The sequence below is a fragment of the Acartia tonsa genome, chromosome 14, assembly GCF_053477335.1.
Source record: "Acartia tonsa isolate MP-2025a chromosome 14, ASM5347733v1, whole genome shotgun sequence".
In the NCBI taxonomy this organism is placed as follows: Eukaryota; Metazoa; Arthropoda; class Copepoda; order Calanoida; family Acartiidae; genus Acartia; species Acartia tonsa.
In genome coordinates, this window is record NC_137273.1 from 6,272,552 (window position 1) to 6,289,004 (window position 16,453).

Genomic DNA, 16,453 nt, shown 5'->3' on the forward strand with positions numbered 1-16,453 from the left:
TGTTTCGGAGCCGGGAGCCGTCATATTTTGCTGGAGCCGGAGCCGTAATTTTCGTTAAAAACGGCTCCGGCTCCGGCTCCGGACTATAGGTATAAATAAAGAGATTTTTTTTACAAATTATAATTTGGTAACTCTGTTTTGTCATGTGCAAATGCCCTTTTTAAGTTTTTCAAGTCCATTTTTATCAAAAATTGAACTTTTAAAACCTTCAAAAGTCAAAAATAAAAAATATTTTTTTTATGGGGAAAAAATATGTCGAGTTTTTCTTGATTTTAGGTCGGAGCCGGATCTGGAGCCGCACCAAAATCAAACGGCTCCGAAACGATGAAAAAAACCTAATCTTGTTATGTTTTTTAGGAAAGGATAGAGATAGCAAAATACTGCAGTCAAGATCAGATTGATATGTACTGTGACCTTCTACAGAGAACTTTTGATATCAAGGTACACAATTGCTTTTTAATGTTTGATTATCTTTTTTGTTGCGCAGCTATTCTATATTGGGGTATGTATGTACGTCATTTCATTATTCAAAGTCATTGTGTGAGTCAGTGAAAGTGGCAATATTTATAAAAAAAATAATATAACGCTTAATTTACCTAACGATCTTTCAAATGAACATAATTTTGTGTTATGTATTTATTTCTTTGAATATTTTGTCATTTTTATATCTTAAAAACTTAAAAATAATTACCTAAATTAATACCTAGAATTTAATCTTACTGACAAACTATACCTACTTCAGTTATAAATTATGTCTATACTGGTAGTTTTTGCTGTATTAACTAGGGATCTTAAAGGGTAAGACAATAAAACAATGTTATTAAGTAAGATTCACAGTACAATGCCCCTTCCTCCCACCCAGGTTACAGGTTAAACTGAAATATACTCTTAGGTTGGAAGCAGGAAGGGTTCCATGTCCAGACACGTTTCTGCTGCAGCCACTAGATTTAGGTACCATAATGCTTTTCTTATTCTTTTACAAGCTTTGGTTTCTAGCTTTTTAAAATTAGTGATTGAAATCCGAGGTATATTTTACAAAAATGTATTGAGATCTAGAAATAGGTGAATCGTCAAAAAAATCGTAAAATTTAAATTTTTACGGATTACAGATTTTAATTAAGATGATCAATAAGACAAAATAATCTTACCAATTTAATAGGGAATTCCTAGTAAAAGACGATTTTTTGTTCAAGAATAGTCGCTTATGATTCAAGTCCACAGTACGAGCAATAATTTTCACAAGCAATGCTATATCCTAAACAAATTCAAATTTTTATAGCTTTGTAATACGGATGAGTTTCCTTGAGGAAGTACCAAAATGTGTACATTTTCTAACCAAAATTGTGGTCAGACTGTTCCTTAACTGTGTTTCTATTGGTCCAATTAAAGTGATTAATCTACTAGACTTTCTATATTCATTCTTATGTGTTGTTTTTAGGTTGTTAAATTGTGGTATGTCTCTGCTGCAAGGGGAGGTGATGTCAGCAACTTTATCTAAACATGTTCTAAGACAGAAGATCTATTCTTGTTCCTTGGACTTTTTCTGCGCAGATAAACAATATCCAGTAAGTTTTTTCCCCGTGGATTTCAGGCGCTTAAACAGAAAGTAACATAATTAAATTAATTTTAAAAATTAAAGGGGGGCTCATACTTTACAAGGTACTTTGTGTGAATTTATTTTCGCTTGTTTGTTTGTTACCTACAGGTAAGGTTATATAAAGTATACTGGGTATCCCAGCATAGTTAGAGCCTCCCGCCGGTGTTTGGCCCCACTTATTTTGTTATTTTTAATTAACCTCCCTAATAAACGTTTCTAGCTATCTAGGACAATACTAAATGTTCCAAGCAGTTAGATTTCCGTGATCTATGAATAATTCTTTGTAGGATTATTATACACTTACTTTTAAGGTAAAGTCTGGATCAGTTCTGAATGAGGATATCCATGTCCTGTTGAAATTCTGGAGTCTAATGCTTTCTGATAAAAAGTACCTCAGAAATCAAGTGGCAGGAGGTAAATTACTATTCAAATAACTATTAACTTTGCTCCTAGAGGCATATAAGGGCAATTGAGTGTAGGGGTGTAGGGGGGAGGGAAGTAAATTGACCTTTACTTTCAATTTTACTCTTGAAAAGGTAAAAAAATTGAGGGGCGGTATTTTTTTCTTCGATTTCTCTTGAGCGGATGGAGGTACCATAAGCCTTCTTTGGGCCTATAACAAGCTTCACTGTAAGGAGAACCATCTATGCCCGGTCCAGTGAATAGTTAGATCTTAAGCTAAAGACAGCCTTAGAGACACTGCTAGACATCCTGTTACTTTTACAATAAAATAAGGTGGGCTTCGTTTGCATTAAGATTCATTAAAACAAAGTAGATTAAAACTATTAGTAGAAAGATTGGACACTACAGGTCTGAAAAACTTTGGTGAAAAGGACAATTTACTATCTTGCACCATGCTTCCTCTATAATCGCAAACAAGTATAAATATAACAAAAGTCATAATAACATTGATATTTTGTTAAGAAAGTTTTAAAAGATTGATCCATCTCAACACAAGACTACTTTTTCAAACTAACATCTTTGTACTGTTTAGAAATAGACAGTATGGTCGGAGTCCAACCTGGTACAGGTGGAACATCTGGGTATAACACTGTGGGTCCTGCAGACTTGAGAAGCATTTCAAGTGAATTCACCAGGAATTTACGCTTAAATATTGTTATTTACTAAGTGTATTTGCGATAACTTTTATTTAATAGATTCTACCAATTTTTAACATTTACAAAACAGCCTACTTTATTACATCAAGATCCATGACAGATCTATATAGGAAATAAATGTCTATATATGAGCTCAAATTTTCCAAGCGATAAATGTGTAAAACTCATAGTGCTCCAATAATCTGTAATAAACTCTCATTGACCAGAACGATAAGACCCATTATTTTACTGTATTAACAATAAATTCATTTTTTTATTTCATGTTGCTATTTGAATTATATTGAAGTATTAAATTTCTATCCAAAAAACAGAAAATTTAAATTTATAATATAGTAAATAAAAGAAAACTTAGTTTTAAAATAATTTGATACTAGCGATACGTGCGTAATGTGGTCAGATATTAAACTAAAATTTAACAGTTAACTAAATATTTTAACCCAAAGAGGACGATAATTTAAAATGAAAAATATTAAGATCCTAAAATAGTTTAAATAAAGAAATCGTCAGGGAGAAGATAATGAAAGAATAGGGTTAATAGTCAGAATTCAGATAACCAAAAGAAAGTAAATAAAACATTGAATATAAACCTAGCCAATAGCGAGATAATTATATCGAGCCCAACTCTAGTTTTAAATATATTGAGGTATTAAGAAGGTGGTATTCTACCTTGTTTGTTTTTACAGGTTTTGTACTTTGAAAATTTTGCTTTTGAAATTATTTAAGCGTTAAATTATAGAGCATCCTACAATCCAAACAATACCTGGGGAACTTCAAGTAATCCATTATATAATTCTGGTAAGTTTTTATTTTTATACTTTTGTATTTTATTAGCGAAGCTACTCTATAATTCACTTTGTCTGTCCGTCAGTCCGTAACTCCTTAAGGTAAACGTGATTTTCTCTGCTCCTATTCAAGATAGAAAGCTGAAATATTTAGTGAAGATTTCTATGATATATGCCCATCTAATCTATAGGTACTTTGTTTTATCCATCTGTCTGTTATTTGTGGTGCTAGATCGATTCCTAGATTTTCAAGTTTTCGTGATTTTCTCAACTTCTTTTCAAGATAGAGGGCTGAAATTTTCAGGGATTAATTAATTTTACAGTCTACATTATATATTTTTAACAAGTTTTATCAAAATTTGTTCATTAATTGGGGTGCTAGATCGATTCCTAGAATTTTAGGTTTGCGTGATTTTCTTCTATTCCTATTTTTTTTGTCAATATTCTCAATTGGAAGATTTATTCTTGGGTTTTGTATTATAATTTTTTTTGGAATCAGTGGAAACATTCCCTCAGTTTTGGCTTTAATGGCTACGGGGGGGGGGGGTCGCAACCGTAATAAGGTTTTCTGCTGTAGATAACAAGTTTTGCTTATTAGTGCTAATATAATAATTAAGATACTCAAAAAACATGCAATGGTTCACAAAAAATAATTTACAAATTAATTCAACAGATTACTGTATCTATACAGTATGACCCTCGAAAAAGTATTTTTTAGCAACTGCAGCCCATATTTCTCAATGGATTATTAAAAAATGTATGTGTCCTTGTTCTCTATAGATTTCAACATAAGTAGATATAAAAATATTTTTTTACCTCCATTAACACTGGAGATTTTTAGAGCTAAAGTTTTGAAAAAGTGACTGAGGAAAAAGTAACTTTTAACATGAAACAACTTTTTTAGCAAAATTAAAGTAGAAGTCCTTTCATTTTTGTTACTAGCAGAAACTTTATACAAAAAATTAAGGTTTTGAGTAAAAAGCATTTTTTCATACATATTTTTTGAGTCTTTTTAGTTTAATGATATTTTGAAAAACTTACTTATTAGGCAAAATTGTTTTAGATTAAAAAACCAAATAAATCTTTATGAATATAGAAGGAAAATTGTTTTTGTTTCATAATCCTAACTTTAATAACAAAAAAGTTATAAAGAAAATAAAATTAAAACATAATGATTTTTTAGTCTAAAAAACTTAATTAACCCCCTATTAAATGATTGAGATGTCAGAAAAGGGGGCGGAGCAACTGTCATAATTAATCCTTTTCATAAATAAGGGTAAATAAATAACCTAAAATTTACAAATAATCAATTCATTCAGTAGTATTTTTTGCCATTAAAAATTGATATTTTTTGGTGGAATAAAAAAGAAATAATTAGTTAACTTGTTTTTCTTTGTGTATCATTATTCAGTTGCCAGAAAAACATAATATAACCATCCAAAAATTATGAGAAACTAAAAAAAATATTTTTCTCAGTCACTTTTTCAAAACTTTAGCTCTAAAAATCTCCGGTGTTAATGGAGGTAAAATAAAAATTTTTATATATGCTTGTGTGGAAATGTACAGAGAACACATTATATACATTTTTTAATAATTCATTGAGAAATAAGGGCTGCAGATGCTAAAAAATACTTTTTCGAGGGTCAATCTGTAGATAATGCATATAAGTTGCAATAAACAGTAAATTTATCTTCAGGTACATTAAACAAGCGGTCAGCCAGTAGAAATCAGAAGGTGACTGGCAACCATGACAACATTGTTAAAGACTACAGCAAGAAAAGATGGCTAATTTTATCCTTATTGGTAAGATTTTTTTTTTAGTAGTACAGCTACTCAATAATTTGCTATAATATCCATTATCCATTTGTCTTGTTAAGACGTGTGTAAAATGAGTTATTTATTTCAAAACAGCATTAAGAAATAACTAAAGTGACAAACGGCTAACAGATATCGTTCTAATTTCTATAGAAAATTAATTTTGTAGGCTGTAGAAATTGACATGATGTTAACCTGGAGTAGTCCTTTGGAACAGTTTGATGCAGTTACAGCCGCCACAACTGCTCATGGCAAAGAGGAACTCAAACAGGTATTCATAATTTGTAAATCTTACCTAAAGGGGAGTATGCACAATTAAAACAGTTAAATCAATATACATACAGCAGTGTTAAAAAGATTAGATAAATTTGTTGATAATAGATGTTTAAAAAACTGATTCTGCAGTATTTTACTGTTGAGAAAACTTTCCTTTTTTATATAAATTAATAAGATTTAAGAGATTTGATGTTAGACATTTAATGACACTTTAATATCAACAAAGCATTTGATTATTTTTTTTGTAACTTGTTAGAGGAGGCTACTAGTGTTGTTTCTTAGTTTGATTATCTTATAGAATATACCTATGCTATATTAGTTGGCGGATGTTGCAAAATGGCGGGAGGATATTCACACTCGGACAGGAGACAAACAGTGGCGGGAAAATGCGAACCATGCCTGGCATATTTCTCCCACGTTGGCTGTGTTCCTACCAATATGGTTGAATAATTCACCGGTAGGTGGCATTACTTTCCTATTATGTATCTTTATTCTATGTAACTTTTAGACAAAAAAAACCAATGCAATTCAAGTAATGAATCCATCAATGTTTCAGTTTTCTATAACTTGATCAACCATTCGTATTTCTAGGTTTTAGTATCAGAGGTTTGTAAGCTGACCAGCTCGCAGCCGACTAAGGTGACCCACATCCCGCAGGCCCTGGACTTCTTCCTGTCAGACGAGATGTTGGAGAAGGATGATGAGAAGTTGCCACATCTGCTCACTTGGGCCCGCTGCTCCCCATTACGGTAGGTTTCTTTCTGTGTTGATTTTTACCATGCGAATGAAAATATCTAGGTAGCAACAGTTTAATTTCTAGTAATCATAAAACATTTTAATTTCATAAAACTTTGCAGTTGTACCTAGTAATTCCAAATATCTTGTGGCTGAGTTGCGGGACCAGGGACCCAAAATAACATAAACTATCCAGACCTAAAAAAATCAAAATAAGTGAAATTTTCATGGTTTCTTAGGGTTACTTGTGAAAAAGTGCCATTTATCTAGTTCTTATTTAACAAAGATAATGAGGAAAAATGTGAAAAATATAAAAATAGCCAACACCTGCAAAAAGGCAGTCTGACCGCCATTGATGTTTTCTTGAAACTACAGGAAATTTAATTTTGATATCTATAACTGAAAAACGTTGGAAATCGGACCATAAACATCAAATGTATGGAGAAAAATGTGAAAAATACAAAAATAGCCTAAAACCTGCTTAAAGGCAGTCTGACCATCATAGTTGTTTTCTTGAAACGGCAGAAAATTTAATTCTGATACTATAACTGAAAAAATTTTGAAAATCGGACCATAAACACCAAAGATATGGAGAAAAATGTGAATAATACAAAAATAGCCTAAAACCTGCTAAAAAGCGGTCCTACCGACATTGATGTTTTATAGTTAATTGTGCTCCTTAATAATGGGAATGTTGTCAAAAAAATTCAGCCTTTTATCGCCGAGAAAATCACGTTTCCCCCAAACTAAGACATACGGACAGACGGACATTTCAAATTATAGAGTAGCTTCGCTACTAAAAACATCTTATGGATTCAAAATTGGACTATACTATCAATAATGTTACTAAATATATATATTTTTTTTCAGGGCCTTATCGTTGTTCTGTAAGAGGACTCTTCCTATCCATCCTTTAACAGCCCAGTATGCTACAAGGTATAACATTTGTAATATTTCTAGCCTTAGAACAGATTTAATACAGGGATCTAAATAATTAACAAAAAATTAACCCTAATGTAGATTACAATGCAGAATTTGGACGTTCAACTTTATGGACCAACCCACCAATATGACTTTGGGGACTAGTGTAATAACCAGCTAAATGTCCTCTCCCTCCCTGTATAACATTTGTCATATTTAAAGCCTTAGAACAGATTTAATATGCTGTAGACGGAATAAGATATCAGTCAATGCCAGTCGGAAACCGGAATCATAAACCTCTTACAGATATAATATTTCATAAAGAAATATATTTTGAAATATTTACAAATATAATTTTTTTAATGTCTTATTTACATACCTTAATACATAGTAAAACTTTTGCTCTGTACATGCTTTGGTTATTAAGATATATTTTATTTCAGGGTGTTGAATTCCTACCCAGAAGACGCAGTTTTGTTTTACATTCCACAGTTGGTTCAGGCCGTCAGATATGATGAATTAGGTGACATTTTATGCCATTTTTTTTATAAAAAAAAAGCATATATTTAGGTAGTTTTCGTGAGTTTTTGAAAAAATATTACCTAAACGCTTTTTTTGCATTCTTTTGTCCCTAAGGACCTATAAAACAATGGTTTCCTATGGTTTATATGCGCTCTTAATATTTGCCTTGGTTCAAAATAATTTTTAAAATCCAGTCTTTTAGTGATGTTATCTAAACATAAATGGTTGTGTTTCTGCCTTATTTTTTTTAAGTGACATTTTTTTACATAGTACCTACTATTTTAAGATTAATTAAAAAAAAAATTTCATGAAAAGATAAGTTTTGTGATCCTTTCTATTTAGGTTATGTGCAAGAGTTTATAAAGTCAATCTCACAGAGATCCAACTTAGTGGCGCATCAAATCATTTGGAATATAGGTTATTTATACAAATACAAAGCTACAGTGGATTTTAATATTTATTTAAAAGTTGGCTAATGAGTATTTTATTTGGGAAGTTATTTTAATTATCTCATCGTATTATAGACAGCTTTCCGCCGAAAGTAGGTCTATACCAGCAAAACTGGTATTAATTTTCTATAATACGATACAACACATGATTTTTCATTAGGGCTGCAAAAGAAGTAGCTTTGTTTATACCATTGGGATGTACAATGGTACACTGTACTATTATTAAATATTCAAATTTCAGTGTCTTTTCCTAAAAATTTCTGCTCTTTCCCTTAATTTTCCTTTTTTTGGCTACTTTGTATAAACCACATGACCTCAGAGGCAAACATGTACTGTGATGAGGAGGGAGAAGAGAGGGATCCTGTCATGTATGATAAACTTCTACCTGTCAGACAGGTACAGTTCACAGATAGATAGATAAATAGGAGTATAGACAGGGAGAGGAGAGAGATCCTGTCATGTATGATAAACTTCTACCTGTCAGACAGGTACAGTACACAGATAGATAGATACATAGGAGTATAGACAGGGAGAGGAGAGAGATCCTGTCATGTATGATAAACTTCTACCTGTCAGACAGGTACAGTACACAGATAGATAGATACATAGGAGTATAGACAGGGAGAGGAGAGAGATCCTGTCTTGTATGATAAACTTCTACCTGTCAGACAGGTACAGTAGATAGATAATAAACAGAATAACAGAGAATTACAAAAAATCCTTACCTAATAGAAAATTTTTCCTTAAACTTAGTATGAACATTGAACAATATTTAGGCAATTGAAGAACTTTTTACACCAGCAGCCAAAAATTTCTACACAAGAGAGTTTAAATTCTTCAAAGAAATTACTGACATTTCAGGTAAAATAAATTCATAGATTGATTTTTAAAAGAGGGTCTATGCTCTTGTGTGCTTTTAAACTAATATGAAACTGTATTTAGGATCAATAAAATGAATATGATAGGTAAAAATTATTCAAATTTTCAGGCATAATAAAACCAGTGGAGAAGGGACCTAAAAGAAAGGAAGCCTGTCTGCAGGCCCTGGCAAAAGTGAAGCTTGAGCATGGGTGTTATCTACCCAGCAATCCAGAGGCTCTGGTTCTGGACATTGACAGGTAAAAAGATTCAATTGTACATGTTCTTTTAATCTATGGAAACAAGTGATCTGATTTTTCTTTACAGTCGTTTAACCCTGATATTTCCTACTTAATTCTTGTTTGTTGGCTTTAGGAGAATTAATAAGCTTTTATTTACTATCTAATATTATTCACTACAACAAGGAAGAAACTTACCCTCGAATTACTACCTAGGTAAGTTCTAAAAATTTTAATAAATAATGTTATTAAGAAATATTTTTTATAGATTTAGTGGAACCCCGTTGCAGAGCGCAGCCAAGGCCCCTTATCTTGCTAGATTTAAGGTAGAACATGTTTTGAATACACTCTAAAGAGAGAAAAATCGTAAAACAAGTATCTCGGACAAATAGAAAAATCACAGATATTATAGAAAATGTTATTACGAAGCACAATCAAATAAATATTCTATAGTCCCTGTCGAGGTTTGGAAAAAAACGCTATTTCTTGTTTTAATCTTTTTTGTTCTATTTAATGTCATTTAATGTATTGCTGCTGATTCCGAAAATGGTCTTATTATCATCTAGGTCCCCATATTAAAAACCTATAGAGTTATATTAAAGTTACAAAATTAAATTATTATAACATTCAAAATATTTTTTAGGTCAAACATTGCGGCATCTCTGATCTCGAGAAGTATGGGCTGAGAAATTCCGGAACCGGTTCTGGAAGCACAGCTGTTTCACCAGTTTCCGCGGGAAATAAGAGCAGTGTGGATGAAGATAACAATACCTACTGGCAAGCCGCCATTTTTAAGGTATTTTAAGCTTATTTTGTGGCAATTACCAAAACACTTTTTCAAACAAATGTTAAATAAGAACAGTAAAGTAATATTATAAATTATGAGATTGAAATGAAGGTTATTAGGTTTGATAGACTTACCCTTATAAAGATTAGCTCAGCTGTGTTTCAAAAGTTGTTTAATGTCTTTTTTTAATAGGTGGGAGATGATTGTAGACAAGATATCCTTGCTCTGCAAGTTATCACACTTTTTAAGGTAACTAATATTCACAATTATTAGGAATGGAGGGTACATTGGACTGTACATTATACTGGTTTACAAAGTTCTATGGATATGTTTTCTTATTCGTTAACTTCAAAACTTGAAAGATTTTTTAAAATCTCTGTACAAAGTAGCAGTGTTTCAACTTTTAACCAAAATTTTTTATTCTACCGTAGTAATTTTGTACATTTATTTATTGTCAATTTTCTTATCCCTTGAGATTCCTGTAACAAAAACGCATTGAAAGTTCTAAGGTTCCTGAAAAACAAGATCCAATCGGTTCAGCGGTAGGACGTAATGACAGACAAACAATTATGGTTTTACTTTATTTTTATAAAATATAGATAAAAATCAAGTTACTATGCTTCAAAATTTCAGCATGTGTTTGAGCAGAACGGCCTGGACCTGTACCTCTTCCCCTACAAGGTGGTGGCCACTAAGTCGGGCTGTGGCGTCATTGAGTGTGTCCCTGATGCTAAGTCACGTGACCAACTTGGCCGCAGGAGAGTGTGCAGTTGACTTCATTTTATGCGAATTTATTGAATTATTACTTACATATTTTTGAACCTTTTTTTTGGTCCTTTAGACCTCCAAAACTGTGGTCTCCAAAAACAACGTCGGTCTGCATTGTCGAGTAGATTTTTTTTTGAGAGGGGGGGGGGTGGGCGGTAATGCAGGTTGGTTTTTATCCAACGACTTTCTCATTTGCGTGATTGGGGAGGGGGTATTACACACCCCTCGCTAAATACCAAATAGAACACGGCCAAAATTATGGAGTGATTGGTTATACTGTTTACGTGATCTTACTGGACTTACAATTACACAATTTACTACTTTTATTTTGTAAAAAGTTTGAGTTAAACTGCCATTCCTCCTTTAGAACCGACACTGATCTTTTTAACTATTTCAAGAAGAAATATGGTGATGAAACAAGCACTACTTTCAAAACAGCAAGGTCAGTTTCAAAGCTTTAACTGATTTTATTTGTGTATTTTAGACTTAATAAAAGCATTTGATGCTATACTTGTCGAATTTCATTATCGCATCAAACCAAAGAATACAGGGATATCCAATATCCATAATAATACAAAATCGACTTATCTCCATTTCTCTTTAATAAGAGCATTAATAGAAGAGTGCACAGAATGGTGACATAATAAAACAAAATCATTTATTGGTTCCTAATTAATTCGACCTTTTCATATTAAGTGTGTTATGAAAAACAAGGATCTATAAAAGCGAAGCACAGAAACGGTAGGACAAACGGACATTAATACTTGTATATTGTCTAAACTGATTAATCAAAATATAAAGTATAAGAGTCGATGCAAAATTGTTAGTAAATTTGTTGAAAAACTGTTTGATACAGGACAATGTTTATGGACATACTTATGTTTTTAGGACTTGATTATAGAGTTGCTTCTCTTCTAATATTGTTCTTTGTTGTCCCAGAAATCAATATACAAAAAATCAGATCAAACGGATAATTATTAGATCACATAAAAATTTGTTGTTAAAAAAGTAGAAAAATCAACATGTTTAAAATGGACGTACGGACATTCTGGCAATGATATAAAGTTGCTACGCTTTCTAAATCGTACCTAACTACTACAGGAATCACCAAGTTTGAAATCGATAGGACAATTCTAACATGCCTAAATTAACGAATAAAAGCTATCTGTCTCGGACGGACCGACCCTAATTATAGAAAAGCTTCGCTTTAAAAAAAAACATACCATTTGTGCATGTCAAGATGCAGTAGTTAGCTAGATTATTATTGATTGACTAAATGAAAGTCAATATTTACGCGGCATAATTATGAATTATTTCTATTTGATTGATTGTTAGGTTTTACAGCACGATTATTATTCATTGGTTTAGCTTTCTCCTCAAAGATTGAAAAAAATCTTTTTCAGGCGAAACTTCATAACCTCAATGGCAGCATACTCTGTGATTGGTTTCCTTCTGCAGATAAAAGACAGGCATAATGGCAACATCATGATTGATGAAGAAGGTCATATTGTACATATAGGTAATATTTCAGTTTATACTCATGATCATTGTAATAATTGGCTGGAAGATCCAAAAGTTAAGAAACTATGGAAAGCTGTACCTAAAATTTCCAAAGAAACTCACTTAATTGTTAGCTTAAAAACTTTTTTACTCATATTAATTCTTGATTTGTAGGTTTAAACTAGCTTTATAAAACTTGTTGACCATTTGATTTATGATACAAGTGGGTTAATTTGTTTATCATCAAGGGGATTGTATACCAAATATCATAGATTACCACCGAAGATATGAAAATATTAAAGCGATTTAATGTTTGTTTGTCTGACCATATTAATCTTCGATTTGAATGTTAATGTTATCACCCTTGTTATTCTAGATTTTGGATTTATGTTTGAGAGTTCTCCTGGAGGCAACATGGCGTTTGAACCTGATATGAAGCTTACCACAGAGTTTGTCGAAATCATGGGTGGCAAGATGGAAGCAGAGCCTTTCAGGTAGATTATTAATGTAATCAAGGATGAATACATCCCTAATTAACGTAGCACATAACAATAAAAACGAAAAATATTTTCATATTATGAACGGAAGGAACTAAAAGTATATGACAAATCCTTTTGTTATTGTTATTCCCAATTGAAATAGCATTTCTCTATAGTGAGATAGAAGAAAAAATAGTCCAAAAGAGTACGGATTTATTGAGTATATTGCTTCTTAGTGCAAGTATCCAAAAGCATTAAGTTTTTTTTCTGTATGCTAATTGGTATAAAGAATTAAATTCATATGTTTATCTTGAATAGCTGCCGAGAAAATCCACCTTCCCTTGACGTTTCTTTGCATTATGTTTTTATATTTCTAAGATTATTTTACCTAAACATTTTAATTTTAGATGGTTTATGGAGCTGTGTGTGAAGGCGTATCTTGCTATCAGACCCTACACCAACTCTCTTATCTATCTTATTCAGGAAAATATTATTCAATAAAAAGCCATAGAAACTAACATTTATTGTGATTACCTATATCAGGGAAGAGAGGGGACTTAGTACATTGGTACTGGTCCCTAAAGTTAATAAATTCAATTATCATTTGTTGGTTAAAAGTCATAGGGGATTTAATCTTGATTTAGTATTATGAACAAACAGTTCACCTTGAACAGATAACACTCCAAGCTTAATGATTGAAAAGGTTGGTTGTCTATAATGCTAAACTTAGATGATGCATTATTGGATCAAGATGTGTTGTATAGTTGCTGGCTTAAAAAAAATATTACTTAAAGAGTTTGACATTCTGCCATTCATGGTAATAAGCAGCATAAATGGACATAGACATTGTAGAATGTAGATGTACAATTCCTTAGTTGCTTACCAATACCAATAGGCCTAGAGTTTAGGAACAATCCAATCACTTTACTAGAAAAGGGCAGTTATTTCTTAAAAGTTGGATCTCTTTGAATTATTTTCTTCAAAAACCTTATTGCTCTTATTATGAATTGTATCAGAAGTGTCAAACATTAACAACAACCTTCGTCTGCTATGAATTCTTTTTTAAGTTTTACAGATTATTGTGTCCGATTGACCATCTAATATTATAAACCTATGTATGTAAATAATATTTTGATGCAGTTAATGTTGGATACTGGTCTGCCATGTTTCCGTGGACAAACTATTGAACTTCTTCGTCAAAGACTTCAACCACAGGGACGTGATGGTCATTTTGGTTCTTTTTTTCTTCATATTTTTTATTAAAATCAATATGGTGACTAATAGACTATTATAGTTGTGCCTACTAGTGGGTATGGAGGGAGGTAGGGGACATTGAACTGTAAATTATACAGGTCACCAAAGTTTCGTTAAAATGATATTTTTTGTTGATTTTGGGTACTACTACTTATATTAGATCTTGATTGGGTAGGTGATGTAAACTTTTTAACCAATAATTTTGTTTATCATAATTGAGGGTGGGTGTAACTATACAGTATATTAATTATCGTCTATCTTCTTATCCCTTGATATCCCTGAAAATATAAAAAAAAATCAAGATCATCAATGTTTGTGACACTAGGCATCAGAAAGAGAGGCAGCCATGTACATGGTCAGTATTATTCAGGGAAGCTTCCTCAACTTTAGAGCCAGGTATAACTATATTTTATATTAACAAATCCGATTAATTTCCGCTGGATCAAAACCGGTTATGACCCAAATTGAAATGTCATTGTTTTAGAAAAAGAAAAAAGTCATATAATCGATTCTCGATTTGGTGGCCCGTGCTATTGGTCCTTTGGGGCCAACAAAACAGTAATTGATCCAATCATTTTACTTTTATCCTTTTGCAGCTTGTCTTAAATAGATAACTAAATCGGTCCTGGCTTGTAATTTTTCAGTACAGACAGACAAACATAGTTGGGATAGTTTCTTAAAAGTTAACTTAAATTTGTTCGTAAGATCTTAAAGGACATATGGACGAATATTGTTCTCCTTTGCGCTATACTAGTTGCTTTGCTCTTAGACTCTAGGGTAGAATATGATAAATAGCATAAAACCAACTTAAGATTTTTATAAAGCTTGCCTGAAAAGAACGACCTATTCGAACAAATTATTTCCGAGATCTTAAGCTCATAACAACAACAAAAAAAACTTATTAATTTAAATTCTAGAATATAATTATAATTATATTTTGTATTTTCAGAGCGTACGATATGATACAGTATGCTCAGAACAAGATACCATACTAGTCATCTATATGAGAAAAAAATCTTCTAAAAGAAATAATTATACTACATCACATAATTCAAGATGAAAGAAAAGAGAAACATTTGATTGATTGATTTATTTATCTACTTAGTAGAATATTTATTGTAGTTCGAAAGTTATCTAAATTTAAACTTTATTGATTAAAAACTGTTTATTAGAATTGTTTATATTTAAACTTATAGATGGGGTTGGGTGGGGGTTTGCATTGGACTGTAAAAGGACTCCATGTATAATCACCATTAAAAACTTTGGGTACTTTTATTAAATTAGTTAGCTCAAATTTGCAGTTTCCAAACTTTCCAACAAATAATTTTAAATCATGTTGTGGGTTATTTTGTTTATCATCAATAGGGTTGTTGATCGTTCATTGTCTTATCCCCTAAGATCCCTGATGTAAACCTAATACATATAATTGTACCATGTTATCTCTACTTACACTTCGTGTTAAACGTTTTAAATCTAATGTTAAAAGGAGAGGTAGGTTTCGGGTAAAATCCGTAAAGGTTATGTGTTTTAAGTTAAAAACAGTAGTAGAACGATAAATATTTATGTTAACTTTTTTAAAAAATTTGTCTAAAGTTCTTTTCAATAAGAAATACACATATTTATTGAATATTATCGTTCTAGTACTATTTTTAAGCCTTAAAACACACACCTTTACGGATTTTACCCGAAACCCACCTCTCTCCCTTGTTAATTATTCTTTATGTATTGTTAGTTGTATTTTAAACTACGTTTTACATTTTAAACTTAGCTTTAATTTTACAGATATGTTTTTATCTTTGAGAAAATGTAATATTTTTGCATTTTTATTTAGCTAAGTATAAAGGGCATTTGGCTATTTATTTATTAATATTTTTGAAAAATCTTTTCTAGGTGTTATATGTTTTATTAATTGCATTTTCTAAAAAAAAAAGATTTTTATGTTTTATTGGATACCAATAGTTTTATTTTAGAGCTTTATTTTTATGTAAAGGGTTAATTTATGTAATCTTTAGTTGTTTAAAGCGCAGCTACTCTATAACTATGGTATATTAATACGTTACTATAACAAATTTAAAAATGTAAAGTTAATTGCTTTGTAGTGAGCTATTTTAGTGATTTATTAACAAAATTTGGTGGTTTTATCGTCTAAACTGATGTTTGTATGTTGTTATTGCTTCGCTACTTATTGATAAAATTGTTCTTGTTTAGTTTAGTTTAATTTAGGTATAGTTTTAGTGATATTTTCAATTTTCTTGTAAGGTACCTTTATAGTAGCTTATTATTCATACATTTATTGTTTAATTATAAAAGTTATATTTGAAATAAATTTAGAATTCTACTCAGAATTTTTATA

At 31.3% G+C, this 16,453-nt stretch overlaps 1 protein-coding gene across 1 annotated transcript in view; it reads left to right on the forward strand.

Annotated features, from left to right (window-relative positions):
* The window catches only part of Pi4KIIIalpha (phosphatidylinositol 4-kinase III alpha), a 47,383-nt gene extending 30,945 nt beyond the window's left edge, over window positions 1-16,438 (forward strand). The window contains exons 43-69 of the mRNA XM_080148485.1: window positions 358-441; window positions 893-951; window positions 1,439-1,565; window positions 1,909-2,011; window positions 2,592-2,692; window positions 3,450-3,510; window positions 5,194-5,300; window positions 5,482-5,583; window positions 5,908-6,045; window positions 6,180-6,337; window positions 7,194-7,259; window positions 7,688-7,767; window positions 8,109-8,183; window positions 8,535-8,611; window positions 8,992-9,076; window positions 9,204-9,333; window positions 9,581-9,638; window positions 9,956-10,108; window positions 10,292-10,348; window positions 10,733-10,855; window positions 11,233-11,309; window positions 12,271-12,386; window positions 12,744-12,861; window positions 13,254-13,326; window positions 13,984-14,059; window positions 14,424-14,496; window positions 15,050-16,438. Of these exons, the coding sequence (XP_080004611.1) occupies window positions 358-441; window positions 893-951; window positions 1,439-1,565; window positions 1,909-2,011; window positions 2,592-2,692; window positions 3,450-3,510; window positions 5,194-5,300; window positions 5,482-5,583; window positions 5,908-6,045; window positions 6,180-6,337; window positions 7,194-7,259; window positions 7,688-7,767; window positions 8,109-8,183; window positions 8,535-8,611; window positions 8,992-9,076; window positions 9,204-9,333; window positions 9,581-9,638; window positions 9,956-10,108; window positions 10,292-10,348; window positions 10,733-10,855; window positions 11,233-11,309; window positions 12,271-12,386; window positions 12,744-12,861; window positions 13,254-13,326; window positions 13,984-14,059; window positions 14,424-14,496; window positions 15,050-15,095 (2,523 nt within the window). The 3' untranslated portion in view covers window positions 15,096-16,438. The remainder of the gene's footprint in view (window positions 1-357; window positions 442-892; window positions 952-1,438; window positions 1,566-1,908; window positions 2,012-2,591; window positions 2,693-3,449; window positions 3,511-5,193; window positions 5,301-5,481; window positions 5,584-5,907; window positions 6,046-6,179; window positions 6,338-7,193; window positions 7,260-7,687; window positions 7,768-8,108; window positions 8,184-8,534; window positions 8,612-8,991; window positions 9,077-9,203; window positions 9,334-9,580; window positions 9,639-9,955; window positions 10,109-10,291; window positions 10,349-10,732; window positions 10,856-11,232; window positions 11,310-12,270; window positions 12,387-12,743; window positions 12,862-13,253; window positions 13,327-13,983; window positions 14,060-14,423; window positions 14,497-15,049) is intronic.
* The last annotated feature ends 15 nt before the right edge of the window (window positions 16,439-16,453 follow it).